The 17,276-nt window shown below is 46.7% G+C and overlaps 1 protein-coding gene across 6 annotated transcripts in view; it reads right to left on the reverse strand.

The window, feature by feature from the left end:
• ASAP2 (ArfGAP with SH3 domain, ankyrin repeat and PH domain 2) overlaps positions 1-17,276 on the reverse strand; it is a 178,527-nt gene that overhangs the window by 77,568 nt on the left and 83,683 nt on the right. For all 6 annotated transcript variants that reach the window (XM_041754374.1, XM_041754375.1, XM_041754372.1 and 3 more), the window contains exons 4-5: positions 2,664-2,738; positions 968-1,017 (exon numbers count right to left, since the gene is read on the reverse strand). In XM_041754374.1, coding sequence (XP_041610308.1) covers positions 968-1,017; positions 2,664-2,738 — 125 coding nt within the window. The remainder of the gene's footprint in view (positions 1-967; positions 1,018-2,663; positions 2,739-17,276) is intronic.

A 17,276-nucleotide genomic window follows, 5' to 3' on the forward strand; every position in this document is an offset into this window, starting at 1 on the left:
GATCCTTCACCCAAGGCTGGTTTTAAAAACAAAACACACACAAACACAAAAACCCCAGGTCTACTTAAATACTTGTAGTTACATCTGGAACTACTTTCTTCTTAACACCTCTCTCTGTAACAGATGGCTTCATGTTAAAGTTTCTATTTCCACTCAGAAAACTCTACATTGTTACCCGATGCACTGTAATTGCAAAGCAAACATGAGACATTTAAAAATATTTTCTGTCTCTCAAGTATTTACAGTAATTGAAACCACTATCCCCACAATCGCCAGCCCAATTCCATCGAGCTGAACCTTCCCATGCTGGGAAGGAGAGACTGTGATCTGAAATGTGCCGATGGCACAAACAGATGGACAGAGTGGTCATGTCTTCAGTGGAAACAGTGGTGCACATCCAAGAACCAACCAACCCTTTCTTCTTGTTCTTATGGCAGATGAAGCGATCAAATAAGGCTAGAGTAGGGTGTTGCAACTATCTCTCTTTTCTCTCTCTTTCTAAACTGAGGGACTGGTGTTGCAGGGAAATCGAGACACAAAACTAAAAGCAGACAGCTCTTGCAAATCACCAGGAAGCTGGTTGCCAAAAACTGCATTGCCATCGTAAATGGTGACAAAATGGGGAAAGCATTTAAAAAAAAAAAAAAAAAAACGGGAAAGAAACACCTCTGACACAACCTGGACTTCACATTCTTCAATTACCTTTCCTGAAAATAACTTTCTGTAACCATTATGACATCACAGAAAAGGACCAGGAGAAACTCGTTGAAGAGGTCCCCCTAGCTTCACTGAATTTGGACACCGAGTGTGAAAGCATTTGGCGTCATAACAGACCACAGCAACACAGGTTTAAGTGAAGTCTCCCCTAGGTTAAGGTTTATTTAAAAAATACCTTTGAGCCATAAAAGCTCAATTTAAAATTAAGATCTCCAATTTCATACATTTTTTAAAAAATGGAAACACTCACATTTTTGTTTCATAGTCCTTCCAAGCTTTATCAAAAGGCTTTTTCAGATCCTGTAAACAGAGAGGCATAAATTAAACGGAACTAATATTAACTTCTGGGCAAGACAACTTATTTATTCCTGGACTGGTCCTGAAAGGAACATTAATTTCTGTAATAAATGATGTATGCAATCCCATGAAAAATAAAGAACCTAGGGTACAGGCTTTTAATTAGATGAGTAGCTTTGCCACACACACACAGAGGGAGGAAGCAGGGAATCCTGGCACGCTCACACTGCCCAGCTAGAGTGAGTATGAACTCAGGGCCAGATGAGTGTGACCAGATACCCCACCCAGAGAACCATTTAATCTCCAAGTGTTTTAGTACCTCTCTCTACAAAAAAATAGGGACACTGACTTTTTCAATGAATAGGAGATGTAACCCTGATTTGCACCCTCAGAGCAATGACAGAAAGGCTGTTCACCTTCTCCTGAGGTCTCCTGATTCCACTCTTCTGTCTGGAACTTCGGACCTCATGTGCTTTCATAAAAGCTGGCTCAAAAGTATACTGAGCCACTGGAGATTTTATCAAATGGTTCCCACCTATTTGTGTTTCCTTTAACAGGGTTCTTTTGTAAGAACCTCCTTTTTTAGGGGTCAGGAGGCCTATTTTTTATTCTTTGGCTCTTCACTGGCCTTATGACAAGGCCAAAGCTCATAGTCCAGCATTGGAGGCCTTCCACAAACTAGCCCTTCCTACCCTGGAAGCCTTATCTCCTACTCCTGCACCTCCCTGGACTCAGGGCTCAAGCCTCAGCAGTACCCTGTCACGCTCCCACCTACCTGGATGTGTATCCCTTTACCTCGTGTGCCCTGCCCTCCCATTTTGCTGGCTAACTGGGCTGACATGTGTTCTAGGACCGAGGTCCAGGACGACGAGGAATGTTCCTCAGTCTCGTAATAGCTCGCCAGTCCTGGCAAGCTCTGGGAAGTAAATACTGAAAGGTCTCTGCAGAGGTCGCTGAGATTGGCCAGCCTAGGCTTCCGGATGAGCCAGACGTGCCTGCGAATCACGTGCAGATCCAATCAGAGAATGTGATTTAAGAACTGGGGCACAATCATCTGTCTTTCAGATCACACATCTGTTTGGGCCAATGACATGCAAAAGCGGCTACTGCTCAGCATCTGGTACAGACACCACTCAAGCCGACTTCCTCACTCACATGTTCATGAAACAAATCACAGCCTAGGCGTTTATTCTGAACAATGAACGTCCTTTGGAGGATGGAAAAATAAAGTCGGCTCAAGCCTTACTGGTGCGGATTTTCCTGCCAGGAAGCTACATCCTTGCAAGGACCCTTACCGCAACAGTCAGTGAGAACCACAATGGCCTGAGAACCAGACTTCCCCACAGGGGCTTCCCCACTCAACTGACAGAGCCTGAAAACTGTTCACAGAAAACAGTTTCTTTCCCTTCCTGACCTCCTCTCCTTCCCACATTTATGGCACCAGCTAGATGTCCGGAAAGGCCATAGGACACCACCGGTATGCCTGAAAGGTGATGCCAAGATAGCAAATTGAGGGAAACTGAGGCAGCAAAAAACCATCTTATCCAGTAAGAAGCTGGGTGTGTGCTGTGGCCTCAAAAGGCCAGCAGAACTGCAATTCTACGTCCCCCAACGGCCGTCCCTGGAGAGTTGTTTCTTTGAGGGCGTACCCCTTTCACTCCTTTCAGGTCTCCCTTCAGCAGACTGTCCAAGGGGAAGGAGATGATGTTGTTCATATTCTGAATCTAAAAAGCAAACAAACAAAATTCTCATTCAATTTCCTTTTTAATCTCCAGTAAGGACAGCAAGATGTTAGAGAACAACTGGTATCAATTAACCTTCCCTAAAAACCTGGCCTGCATGAGCATGTCAGCCTTCTTCATTCCGAAGCTCTTCGTGGTGGCTTTATCTTGCAAACAGAAACATAACTCATAGAAGTCTGTAACTGTCTATTCTTCACAACTGTGAAGCTGGTTGAAAAGATCGTCATTGTGATGAAGAAAAATTATTTCAAAATAATGAGAGAACCACTCTAAAGATACTGGACTAGAATTCACAAACACACACTTCCTGCTCTCACTCACGGCTCTGTCCAATGTCCTGGGCTATGTTTCATTGATGTCTCAGGGCCCACAGATCCCAGTCTCCCCCAGAACTGACCCCCACAGGGGAACACAGAACAAAGAAGAGAATGAAGGGGGTCACTGTTTTGTGGATGCATATGAGTCAATGTTCAGAGACAGGAAGAGAAAGAGGTGGGGTGTATTGCACGTTGTTGCATGTGTGAGGTGTGAGGTGTGGGGTATATGTGAGATTTGTGGTGTGTGTTGCACGTATTGGGCACATGAAGTGTGGGGTACATATGGTACATGTGAAGTGTATGTGGGACATGTGGGGTGTGTGTGTATGTGTGTGTGTGCATGTTGTGTGTATGAGGTGTGGGGGCATATGGGGGATGTAATATGTGTGTGTGTTGCTGGAAAAGGAGAAAAATGAAAAAAGGATGGGGGGGGGGGTCTTGGGTACTCTATTCTTCTCTCTGAAGCAAGAAGACAAGGGATGGAGGCTGAGCAAGTTGTCACCATGGATCAGATAGACCAGAATCAAACCCAAGGCTATCCCCACTGGCTTCCAATGTGGGTAAGCTAAGATAAAGCTTCAGCTGGGACCTTTCAGGCACAGCCCCCCATGTTCTGAGGCCTGCAGAGTCCCTCCCTGGCAATAAGCTACAGCTCTATTGTCTCCTCTTCCCAGGCTCAGCCCACTACCTTAAATCAACACAATTGCCAGTTGGCATTGCCAGGGCCTGGTGGCATGTGTGTCACTTTGGGATATACACACCTAGATTGTGGCCTATAAAAGAAGACAGACAAGTAAGGACTTTGAAACCATGTGCATTTATTCTTACCACTGAGCAGAGGAAAATTTTAATCTTAGTAGAATTACACTGAATAGAAAGACCAACACCAGGTATAATTTTTAGGGCAATAGGGGATCTGATTTTCAAATACTATTCAGCATATGAAACCTCAAAATGGGAGGAAAAAATTTATCTGAAAAATGCTGCAAGTGTGTAATGATGCCTGTGCCAAAGCACCAATCCTGCCAAAGAAATGATCGACTGATGACGGTCATTTCAGAAATGGCTTTTTTTGGGGTAACATTTGTCTGAGGCTCACACACCTCAACGTGTGTCATGCACCTGGCAGGCATCTGAGGCACAATGTAATCAGCTAGGACTTGTGAGGATTCACCTTAAGCATTGGATTTTTAGACACTGAGAAGTGGAGTTTAAGGCGAGGTCTCAGGGCTGCCTGGAAGGAACAGTGACAAACAAAGGTGGTGCTGGTGAATAGTCTCTGATGGCAGGCACACCTGGTTTCCACTGTAAACCGTGGCAGGAGTAAACCTGAGTGCAGAGCACAGGGCTGCCGCACGCCTGGCTCCTCCCACACCTCCACCCACTGGCAAGGATGCCTGCTGGCGACTACGTGGACCCAAGCCAGAAGCCATCCCACACCCGCCCTGCTGCTTCTGGCAGGTCCCTCACACCGGGCTCCTCTCGGCTCCGCCTTGCAGACCAGCTGCTCATCCACAAGCTCCCCGCTGGCCATTCTTGCCGCCATGTTCCTGGGTGGGTCTCTCTGCCCCTTTTCTGGACTGAGGCTCCTATGCTCCTGGCCTCCGGCCCCTGCTCTCTGCCCGACTCACCCCCATCCTCGGCAGTTGTCAGATTCATCTGGTGTGGTGTCCCTGCCCTAGGGACCCTCCACGGTCCACCTCCTTTACCACTTTCCATCTTCGTATCCAGCCAAGTGGAAGTCTTTGCTCTTGTCTGCTTGTGCTCAATCTGTTCCACCCCGCTGAGTGTCCTCCCACACCTCCTCGTCCAAAGCCTTCTCATCCACCAGGCTTTCCCCACATGCTACCTTCTCCATTAGCACCTCCCAGCTGCCAGCAGGAAGTGATTCCTCCCTCCCAAGTCCTCTAATATTCTCTTTTTAACAAATTTCTTCAGGCCCTTAACAGGTCCTACACTGCTTCATCTCATCAGTCTCGCACTGTACACCCTGAAGGACAGTTTTAAGTATACTTCATTTTATATGCCCCGTGGCACCTAGCACAGGGCTTGGCCCAGAGCAGGTGCCTGAGAAACACTGAGTAAATCAATATACTTAAGTATTTTCCTGATCATCTAATGCATAAGAGACAGACCCTTGAGATACATTAATACCCTTAAACCGAACATCATATGGCAAATATGTATGTGAATTCGTTAATCCATTCATCATGTATTTACTGAGCATGTATTTTGTAGACACCAACTAGCTGGCTACAAAATAAAACACAGTGCTTGCCAGCCATGCAGGCTACCCTGGGCTTGGGAAGGAGGAGTCTGTCCCAGTTACTGAGCCTTGAGACATTGCCCATTCAGCCACATGATCACAAAGAGCCATGGCTAAGACTCAGAGGCACTGATCAATTTGGTCCTAAACACTGTTGAAAGGGGAGCCAACACAGCACCATCTTGGATAAGGCAAGTACAAGAAAGAGGCAGCAAAAACAGTCTGAGGAGGAGCATTAAAACTGCCCAGGGTGGCAGGTTGAGCCAAAGGCACCAGCACAACCCAATTATACAGTGGGCTGGAGGGGGAGAAAAAAGACCAAGGTGCTTACAGATTAAAAATCTTATTATTAGGGCAGCCCCAGTGGCGCAGTGGTTTAGCGCCGCCTGCAGCCTAAAGCGTTATCCTGGAGACCCTGGATGAGTCCCATGTCAGGCTCTTTGCATGGTGCCTGCTTCTCCCTTTGCTTGCGTCTCTGCCTCTCTCTCTTTCTCTGTGTGTCTCTATGAATAAAAATAAAAATCTTATTATTAGAAGTCTAGTGGGTTTGTTACAAGAGGCATGTGTAGGTATGAGTGCATGCATGGATGAATGAGGAGAACAGAATTCTTTACAGCACGGGGAAAGAACACAAAATTTGGCTGATAAATCTATTTTAAGACTATTTGTTATTTAATTCAAACAAGAGTGTAGGTACTGATAGACAGGTGTTAGGTCCAGAAGAGATAAACTAAGCTTTGGTATCTAGACTGAAACAGTAAAGTTGAGGAGTGAAAACTGATGGCTATGCAACCAGCTGGCTTTGCTTTCATTATCTTTTTTTAAAGATTTTTAATTTATTCAAGAGACAGGCAGAGGGAGAAGCAGGCTCCTCACAGGGAGCCCAATGTGGGACTTGATCCTGGGACTCTGGGATCACGCCCTGAGCCAAAGGCAGACACCAAACTGCTAAGCCACCCAGGCGTCCCTGCTTTCATTCTCAATGCTGTGGATGGGGCCCGCAGCTTTGCAGTGACCAGGACGTCACACAGCTACTATCACGCCCTGAGCCAAAGGCAGACACCAAACTGCTAAGCCACCCAGGCGTCCCTGCTTTCATTCTCAATGCTGTGGATGGGGCCCGCAGCTTTGCAGTGACCAGGACGTCACACGTCCCCATGCTGCCAAGGAGATGCACAGGGTCCTTAGGGAATGACAGGAGATAAAGCTGAAGAGGCACAGAGGGTTAGCAGACAAAGATGGATTAGATAGAACCGCGGTCCCCAGGAACTCACCATTTAATAGGAAAGATAAAGCCCATAATTAAGTAAGCAACCTGCCCTGTGAAAACTCTGAAGAGCCATAAATAAAGCAGTGGAGAAGCAGCCAAAGGTACATGTTAGCCATGTGAGCACAGGGGCAAGGAAGACAATGCTGAGAAGGAAGTCCAGATGCCAGATGGACCCAGGGAGTTCTGGCTTTCATTCCAGTGGATTTTTTTTTTCTGGAGTTATTCAAATGATCTAAAATAAGAAACCATTACTTCTCTAATCAGAAAATAATTAGCTGAATTATTACAAGAGAGACTAAGTGGTTGCCTGGAGCTGGGGGTTAACTGAAAGAGTACACGAGGGACCTTCCTGGGGGGAGAAATGGTCTCTAGGCTGATGTATGGTCATGGCTTCACCATTGGTAGAGTTCCTAGAAATCACTGACTTGTATACTTGAAATGGGTAAAATTAATGACATGTAAAATATACCTCAATAAGGCTGGCTTTTTTAAAAAAAGAAATATACAATTATAAACAGAATCCTCATCAATGAATTCATTAACCCAGCTTCGTACTACAGGACAGTAGCCTCTGGATTTATATGCTCCACGTATATAAACTGCACAGCCCAGAAGCATTCTGACTCAGGGTGAGCATCCCAGAAAATGTCTGCTTTCATTTCCACCTGGCTGGGAGAACACGTACACTGGAGCCCAGATGCTCTGTGTTGGCAAGACTGCCCTGAAGCACGAAGGTTGGGCTCTGAATCTTTCTCTGACTCTGTGTGCTTGGGGCAGCCCCACAGCCTTGAATGCACCATCTTCTGTTCTGGCAGACAGCAGTGAAAACCATAGCCAAAGACTAGTGCACATCCTTGTGCTCAGCAGCCCCTGCCTCAATTCATGAGTAATGAAATCTTTATGACCTAAGGGAATAATTAAGTTATCCCTGGGTAATCCAGCCAGAATATTCCCTTAGTGCTAAGCAAGCACTGAGCTTTCTCCTATGTTCTTACTTTTAACACATATATTTATACAAAATGGCTTTCTGAATCACCAACCATGATCCAAATATAAGTCATTAAGCTCAATCACTGCTAGTAACTATGGATCTAATACCAATAGCAAATAGGTAATCTTTTTTCTTAATTACAGTTTTTATTTAAGTAATCTCTATGCCGGGATCCCTGGGTGGCGCAGTGGTTTGGCGCCTGCCTTTGGCCCAGGGCGCGATCCTGGAGACCCGGGATCGAATCCCACATCGGGCTCCCGGTGCATGGAGCCTGCTTCTCCCTCTGCCTGTGTCTCTGCCTCTCTCTCTCTCTCTCTCTCTCTGTGACTATCATAAATAAATAAAAAATTAAAAAAAAAAAAAGTAATCTCTATGCCCAACTTGGGGCTCGAACTCATAACCCTGAGACCAAGAGTCACATGCTCTTCTGACTGAACCAGCCAGGTGACCCACAAATAAGCAATCTTTGAAGTAACAATTCCCCCTTCTCTCTTCCTGTCTTCACTTTTTCTGGATTCACTTGGATATGTGACAAGATGAGTCAGTAAGTAGTCAAAGGTCTGCAATCTCACAAGGAGAAATAAAAATGATTCAATTGGTGGGGCAGACAGGCTGGCAGAAATCAAGAAGAACCTCACTATGCTACTGCCACTGTTCACCATTCGTGAACCAAAATGGGCAAGATTAGTGGGGGCTGGGGGAGACAGAGCCAGCCAACAGCCATCTTTCCATGATATTCTTCCTAATTTTGGGGTGGGGGTATTAAAAATTCCTTGACTCTAGCTTTGTCACTTCCATACTCAGTAAAATCTTTCCACTTTCCCTCCTATGCTTCCTCAGCCCACAGGGGCACCATCTCGCCTGCTCCTTTAGCTCCCATCACTAGTGACCACCTGTTGCTAATCCAGCCAAAGCTCCACCATGGTCCCATAAATAAAGCACCATGGAACTTCTAAGAAAAGAAACTTACTTTTAGTCTGGACACCAGGGAAATCTTTGCTGATTGGGGGTTATGTGAGATAGACCTTTAAGAAAGAGAGAGAATTTTGTATTGCAAGATGGGGTGGAGGGTCTCCCTGGCAAAAGGAGCACGGTGGAGAAGTGTACAACATGCCCTGGGACCTCGGTGCTGCCGCCTTAACTCAGGCAATGAGCAAAATGGCTTTGCCAGGTGATCTTGCTAAAGGGGATCCATCTAGAAGCCTGAACCTAGACAGGATACTCTTATCACAGCTATTTTTAAGAAGCAGCATGAAAAGAGAGAATCACAACAGAGGAAGTCACTGGGCAGACTTCCTACCTCCAGGCTTGTGAATCTAGTAAGCCTAGGTGTTCCCAGGGCTCCCCTCCAAAATCCTTAATAGAGTCCAACTCTCTTTGGGGATACTCAGGTTGTCTCTAAAAGGCCAGTGTATTGCTATATAAAACATGGCTAAGGAATCTCACCTGAGACTGATCTGTGTCATGTAAGTTTATTTTCATCTGCTTTGTTCATGAGAAGCCTGAGAAGCAGACAACACTTTGAGATCTGTGGAGTGTTTCTTTCTTTCTAACATGAGCAAATGCTGCCCAATCACAGAGTTACAGAAGTAAAAGTGAGGCTTCAAAGAAAGGCAAACCACAAGGAGGCCCAGCTCCTCCTTGTTAGGGTGGAGGGTTGCAAAAAGACTTCAGACCTCATTGCTTCAGTTAAGGGCATAATTCTCAGCAAGGTTTCAGTATTACTAAGGATAAGTATGTAAGAAACAGTCATCACCTGCTGGAAGCTTTAAGTTATTTCCAGGAGCCAGAGCCTAAGGCCCAGTAGGGCGTGTGGGTTGCTAAGTGTGTTATAGTAGCAGGTAAGGCTATACACCTGTGCTGTCCAATGTGCTAGGTTCTAGCTACACGTATATACTCATCACATTGAAATTAACTGAAATTAAATCAAGTTAAAGACCAAGTTCCTTAGTTGCACTAGCCCTATTTCAAGTGTCCAACAGCTACATGTGGCTGATGGCTTATACTGAAGCAGGTATCAACATTTCCATCAATGCAAAAGTTCTACTGAACATCAATGCTTTAAACCAATAGCTTAAAAAAAACTTAAGCACCTTTATTAAGGTATAATTGACATATAGTAAGCTACACACACTTTCAAGTGTACCTAACTCTGGGAAACGAACTAGGGGTGGTGGAAGGGGAGGTGGGGGGGGGGTGACTGGGTGACGGGCACTGAGGTAGGCACTTGATGGGATGAGCACTGGGTGTTATTCTATATGTTGGCAAATTGAACACCAATAAAAAATAAACTTATAAAAAAATAAAGTGTACAATTTGGTAAGTTATGACACATATACACATACCCGTTAAACCAGTACCAAAATCCTGATAGTGAACATATATATATCCGTCCCCCAAAAAAGTTTCTTTGTGCTCCTCTTACAATCCCCATCTCCCAGTTCCTCAGTCCCTGGGCAGCCACTGATCTAATTCTGTCAGCAAAGAATAGTTTGCATTTCCCAGAATTGTATGTATCTGGAATCATGGGGCATGCACTCCTTTCCGTGGCATCGTATCTGGTTTGAGAGTGAGCACTCCTTACTTGGAGAGGCGTCCATGCTGGTGCATCAACAGTCCACTCTTGTTCCTTGCTGAGCACTGTTCCACAGTCTGGCCAGACTACAATCAGCTTATCCTGACACCTGCTCACAGACTTCTGAGTTATTTCCAGTTTGGGGGCTACTATAAATCTTACAAAGAAAGGTGCTAGGGATGACTCATGGCATGGGACTCTCAAATAGTGGTTGGAAGGCCTTTTCAAGAGGAGACATTTGAGCAGAGTAGAAGTGAGGCACAGAGCCACAGGAGAATCTGGCGGAAGAGTGTTCCCAGCAGAAGGAATTCCTAACATGAAGGCTCTGAGGCAGCAGTGTGCCTGGTGGATTTAAAGAAGTTTTTTATGTGCTTTCCAAAGACTGCTTATCTGAAAGAATGGGCACCCAGGCCAAAAGTTTTTTGGAGAAGCAGAAGGTATTCTATAAAATGGTCTAAATCCCAAAATGGCGGTGGGCTATTTGGTTTCATTCAACCCTAATAACTATTCTGAGAAGTAGGCACAGTTATCCCCATTATACAGACGTGCAAAGCAAGAGAGAGCTAAGTCACCCACTTGGCCCCCAAATCCCATTAGAAGCAGCAGAGCCGAAGGGAGAGGCTGAAGCCAGGGCTTGTCCTATCATTTTGCTGCCAGAGACGGACTCTCACACACACCCCGAGACCAGGCAGGAGGAGCCGGGAGGCAGAACACAGGCTTCCCTCTGAGGGGCCGCTGATGTCACAGTTCCCTTCTAGTCCCTTGTTGAGCAAGCAGTTGGTCAGGAGAGCCACCCAGGTCACTGAGGCTTTCAGGGTCTGTGAAAAGGCTCTGCTGGCTGGGGTTGACAGCCTGCACTGGCCCGCTGCACTCCCAGGCCGGCTTCGCTGACAGCACAGCCACTCCGCTGGTTTGTTTAATTAAAAAAGGCGGGGGGGGGGGCCCACGCCGATCTTGAGTTAAGTTTAACACAAACTGAAAGATCCAAACCAGCCAGCTGCCAAAAACACACTGGCAACTTTCACACCAGAAACACGATGGGATGTAGCTGGCCTGGTTTCTGCCTTACACACCGCGTCTCTGCCACTCATACTGCTTTGATCTGTCAGGTTCTAAGTGGAGAGAAAATAGTGACCCTTTGCCCCTCTTTTCCATCAGAGGCCAGGTGTTGAAATTACACACTACAGCCTCCCTGCAGCCATGCTGGAAACCCACAGACAGCCCCCTCTGAGGCCTAGGGGCAGCCACAGAAGAACTCAGGTTCCACAACTTCTCCGAAGCCCACCTGATGTGAAAATTAAGCCACTAACCAAAAATGAAAGCACCTTTTCAAATTTCTTACTTCCTAGAATCCAAGGCTGGGAGATACTTGCTGGCTGCAGCATCACTGTCTTCATCTCTGGTGTAGGTAAGCCTTGGAGGCACCTCACCAGGCTGTCTACAGTAGCTGGCTCCTAACCAGTGAGGTCAGCATCATGAGGAAACTTCTTAGAGATGCACATGGTTAGACCCCAGGGAATGGGCCCAAATAAGTGTTCTAACAATTCTGTAGGCATAGTGCGGCACCAAAGTTTGAGAACCACCATTCAGCAGGTGCAGTGTGGGGTTGTGATTTTTACTCTGATGAGTTCCAGGTGATGCCAGTGCTGCTGCTGCTGTCCAGAGACTACACTGTGAGAACCTCTGCTTTAGATCAATGCTTCTCAAACCCTATGTGCCTACTCATCTCCTGGGGAATTTTATGAAAATGAAGATTCTGGTTCAGTAGGTATAGTGGAGAAGGGCCTGGGAGTCTGCATCTCTAAGATGCCCCACCTGATTCCACTTGATTGCAAGACTGGGGCTTCTAGTGGCATGGTGAAACTGGCATGGGTGAAACAATATATAAATGCTCTGTGAACTGAGTCTGGGATAGGCAAGCATTGACATGGTTTACCGAGTTTTAGATTTTAAGGAATGACTAATAGCTGAAAATTCCCAAAGAAAGGGGAGTATAGGTCACCTGGGTGGCTCAGTGGTTAAGTGTCTGCCTTTGGCTCAGGTCATGATCCTGGGGTACCTAGGATTGAATTACGCATCAGCCTTCCCACAGGGAACCATGCATCTCCCTCTGCCTATGTCTCTGCCTCTGTGTGTCACTCATGAATAAATAAACCAAATCTTTAAGGAAAAAAAAGAAGAAAAGGGGAGTGCACATGAAGAAGCTAGGACCTTGAATTTATCAACTCACTGTCGCCTCCCCACAGAGGGGCAGGGGCCAGACTCCTGGTCAAGCACCTCACTAACAGGAGGAGACACCAGAAGCACTGCTGACAGTTTGCAGACCCCCTTCTGTAGCATCAACCTCTTCCAGCCACCAGCTCCATCCCTTTGTCACTTTCTCCTTTCCTTATCAACCTCCCCTAGAGCAGCAAACACCTGCTGTTTCTGCCTTGTGCTACTGCAACTTGTCCTCTGCTTTTACACACTCAGGAGAAAGGTTCCTGTGGCCTCTTGATCTCCGAGGCCACTCATCAGGGCTCCTCCTCCTGCTCGTTTGCTGCTAGGTCCAGCTGACTCCCTTCTGCCTTCACTCACATCTTCTACTCCCATCTGTCCACACGTTATCTCACAGATTTTACAAAAGCTTTTTTATTTTTTTAAAGTTCAAAGTTCCCTATAACATGGTGGCTGTCCCTTAAATAGCCAACTACTTGAGGAAACGTAGGATGGTGGGAGAGAACAAAGAGAAACCTTGTTTTGAGTTCACTAATGCTCTCAAGTGATTATTCTGTAACAGTGCATCCTCCATCTGACAAGTCATTACAGATATGTGCAAGGCATATGTTCATAAACCTTGCCATCATGCTCATTTGCAGATGGCCCTGGGGACACCTTGTGAAGCCCCACAAGACTCCCTGGACCCACCTCCACCCCAGGGACCCAGGGACCCAAGGTGGGGTCATACCCCCAGGGCTTTGTGGCATTTGCACAGTGGCCATCGGAGCACACATTGCTTCTAACAAAAGCGTCTGTGTGTCCCCGGCCAGATGGCAGTGCTCACTGCCTAGACAGCGCCAGAGCGCGCCCTCACCCAGCGGGCCATCATCACCCTCCCCCCCCGCCCCCAGTTAAGCTCTCCTCCCTCTCGAGGCCTTGTTCCCACCCTGAGCTTCTCCCACTTTCTCTCACTTCTACAGGTCAGTGGTAGCACTGCCATTCCAAAAAAGAAAAGAAACAGAATCAAAGTACATTTACACATATCAGGTGTCTGAAACAAGACAGAGACTCTGACATTTTTCCTGCTTTTGTTCTTCTGGTCAAGCTAAGGATGTGCTTTCATTTGAGAGCATAGGGAGCAGCTTGCAAGTCTAAGAGAATTTCCAACTGCATATGGGGCCAGTTAAGAAGTCAGTGCAAAGGTTTCTAGGCATCCAAAGTAACAGTCAGTAGGCCTGCCCACAGACTCCATCGCCCTACAGCTCTAGCTCTCCAGCCCTTCACACTCAAAGCTTAGAGATTTTTACTGTGCATACAAGCCTAGGAACCAAGTCATCCTGAGTGTCAGCTCCCAGCACTGGAACAAGAAACAGTGGGGGCAGATACCACAGCGGTCAGAAACCAGTGATCAGCAGGGCAAAGAGCATCAGGATATTAAGTGTCGGAAATGGAAAGTAGGTGGTCTGGCATCAATCTCAGGGCAGAAATCCCCATATACCAAAGGAGATATGATATAGTGGGGGAGGGGTTACTTCAAATTTCAGTGTAGTTCATTTACACCCAGAAAAACGGTAAGTCTTCCTCCCAAAAAGAGGAAATTATGGTCCCCCTGAATGTAAGACATTTTAATATATAAAACATTTTCAATAAATGAAGTTGAACGAGAAGAAGTATGTGGGCATGTGGGTACCTACTTGTTAAGAGTCTGCCTTCAGCTCAGGTCATGATCTCAGGGTCCTGGGATAAAGCCCTGGTAGGGCTCCCTGCTTAGTGGGGAGTTTGTTTCTCCCTCTCCCCCTGTTCATGTTCTCTCTCACTCAAATGAATAAATTTAAAAATCTTAAAGAGAGAGAGAAAGAGCAAAGTTTGAGGGTAAAGACCCCTGGCAGGAAGCTCTCCATACTTTAAGCAATGAGATATTCTCTGTTTATCTACAAAATGAGCTCACAGTGACCGGAACACAGAGGATATGACAGGAGAACCTGGCTGGGCTACTACCCACACAGCAGGATGGGACACCTTTCCTCCAGGCTCTGCCAACCTCACATGAACGAGGCCACAGGCTACCACATACCCCCAACAGAACCTCACCAGTGCTTTACTCTGCTGCTAGAATATCTTGTAATGCCAATCATTTGTGTAAAATAAATTCATGACTCAAGTGCATGATGGTCGGTAGAACTTTCAAATTCCTCTTTCGATGCAAGTGAAGTGAGATTTCCTCAGCCGCAGGGCCACCCCCAGATCTCACATCGGAACTCCATCCTTTCCTGGGCATCTGTTGGCCCTGTTTCCAATTGGGGCAGCCCTGTAGACAGGGAGCACAAATATCACCTCCAATTCTCTGGAACCAGAGACACAGGGCTGTGTATCTGGGAGTGACCTTTCGGCAATATGTCCTCTAATGCAGCCATTTGTTAAAAAGCTACCTCTTAGCACAGAAGTGGTCCCTGGAAAATCTTTCCAGGATTCTCACATCCATCTGGTAAGAGGAAAAGAACTTAAGAAACTGGGCTGACTTTATAACCAGTTTAATTTCACACATGTTACATTTCTGGAGCTGTCTTGTTTTTCCCTTTATCCTGCATAACTGCAGAGAAAATTCATAGGCTCTCTGAAGGTGAGAATCTCACCCATTAGTAACAAAATCTCACTTTATATTAAGTTGGCCTTTCTCTGGAGATGTTCCAAAGGCTTTCTAAACATCCTCTCACGCCACAAAGCAGGTAGGTGGTAATTCTTCTTTCTGGACAAGGGGAGAATTGACAATCTTAGCCACCCAAAACGGAAATGTTTTAAAGTGCCTGAGAGAAAGTAAAAGCAAGGCTTTAAAAATAAGAGATAGGATAGATGTGACCAAAAATAGGACTAAGAATGGTATACAAAATACCAAAAAAGGAGAATTCTCCTGTAATCGGCTCACTCTCAGCAACAGCTCCTTAGAGGCGGCCACTCGGTGGTCTGGTGGCTGGGCAGCTGTGCCACCAACACTGGCCCAGAAAAGCAGGCCTGGTAAATCTAATTTTGGCACAAAAAAGAGATTTTCCCCCTCACTCTGATCTTTGCCAGAGGCAGGGTCAACAGCCCTAACTCCATAAAGCAAAAGCTGAAACCAAAGGAAGGCCCACAGACTCAAAGCTACTACTGCCAGGACTTCAGTCAATGTCTCGTCGTGACACCAGGATGTCACCCATGTGCTGGGTTGCAATTTTCAAAGAACCCTCCCCACTTGCTGCTTTCCTCTTGCTGAGCAGGCCTGGTTTTCCCACCATGAGGGAAACCGAGGCCCCGTTGCTGCCTCGTGGTCACTGCAGCTCAGTGTGGCCTGTGTTTCTTTTTACGCTTTCCCCACGTTGCCATCTCTCCTGTTCAGCCTTTCTCCTTCCAGAAGAGAAACCTTAATTTCTTTAAATGCCACAGTGGACACAGTATGGATCCGGAGTTCTGAGAGCTGGATTTGAATCACAACTCTGTTGCTCACTCAGCACGGACCTGGTGAGTCACTTATCAAGTATGTGCCCCCGTCAGATGAAGGTAACTTGAGCTGTCCTGCACAGTGGTCAGGAGGACTGAATAAGTGTCCCCTCACACCTCACCCGGGGCCTAGTGCACCATGGGTGCTCAGCAACGATGGCCACCTATGGTTCACTCACCGCGGCAAGGCAGGTAGCTACTGGGCCTTGGTGGGATTCCCGAAGTGCTCAAAGTGGCAATGCCATGGGGTGGTAGGCAAACCAGCAGTCACAAGGTCCAGACCCGCCCTGCCTTCAGTTGTGCATAAAATCAAGAAAAGAAGGGGGGGTTCTGTTTAACTGTTTAGTTGCTCCTGCTGATAACCAGGTACAAGATGGCTTACTGGGGATCCACTGTGTGGAGTACTAGAGGAGGCCTTTCTACACCTGCAGGCACATGGGCCCATGTCCCAAGGGCAAGCTCTTTAAAAACCCCAGAGCCTCCTCAGTTATATAATCTACGAAACAAGGAGAATGTAGACTCCCTCCGGGGGTGATTATAGAGATTAAGTAAATTCAGATGTGTAAAACAGTGGACTCCAGTCTATACACACAACCAGGTGTGGCACTATTACCTCCATTTCAGAGCTGAGAAAAGCTAGATCTGGGGAGGAGTTGAAGATAAGAGTAGCTGCCTGTGGGTGGCACGCAGCGGGGAGGCCCCTGCCTGGGGCCCTGCCTGCTATTCCCTTTGCCACCCTCCAGGGATCCCTCCTGCTGCATCCTGTTTCAGGACTGACTCACGCATTCAGATGACTCACACATCTTGCTTGTTCTTGGCTTCCCTCTTCATCTTGCTCAAGCACATCCTTTAGGAGTTTCAGAGAAATGATGCATGGGAGCTAAACTTTTTGAGCCTTGAATGTCTGAAAATCTCTCTAATTCCACTCTCAGGCTCAGCTGGTTAGAATTCCAGGTTGGAATTCTGTTCCTCAGGATTTCAGGGGCCTGGCTCCATGCCTTCAAGTTTCCAGGGTTATTGCTGAGATGTCCAGTACAGCCGATTCTCAGTCTGACCTGTGCCTTCTGAAAGGGCAAAGACTGTTCGCAATTTCACATGGAGATGCCTGGGGGCCTCTCCTCTCCCTGCTCTGGGCTCGGACCAGCCTTCACTTGGGAGACACGAGTTGCTGGTGTCAGGGACCGTCCTGTGCTCACAACACCCTCCTGGCCTCTGCTCCCTCTGAAGCACCTGTCCACCGAATGATGGGCCCTGAGGATTAATCCTCATCCATTTTATCTATTTTCCACTCTTGTTTTGCTTTGTTTTTGACCTATTTTCTGAGGAATTTCTATTCCAATCTCGTCAGTGGATTTTGCTTTGTTATTGTCTTATTACATTAATTGCCTCTCCTATTTCTTTAACCATAAACTGCATCCCTACTCCTTT

The sequence above is a fragment of the Vulpes lagopus genome, chromosome 5 (assembly GCF_018345385.1).
Source record: "Vulpes lagopus strain Blue_001 chromosome 5, ASM1834538v1, whole genome shotgun sequence".
Classification (NCBI taxonomy): domain Eukaryota; kingdom Metazoa; phylum Chordata; class Mammalia; order Carnivora; family Canidae; genus Vulpes; species Vulpes lagopus.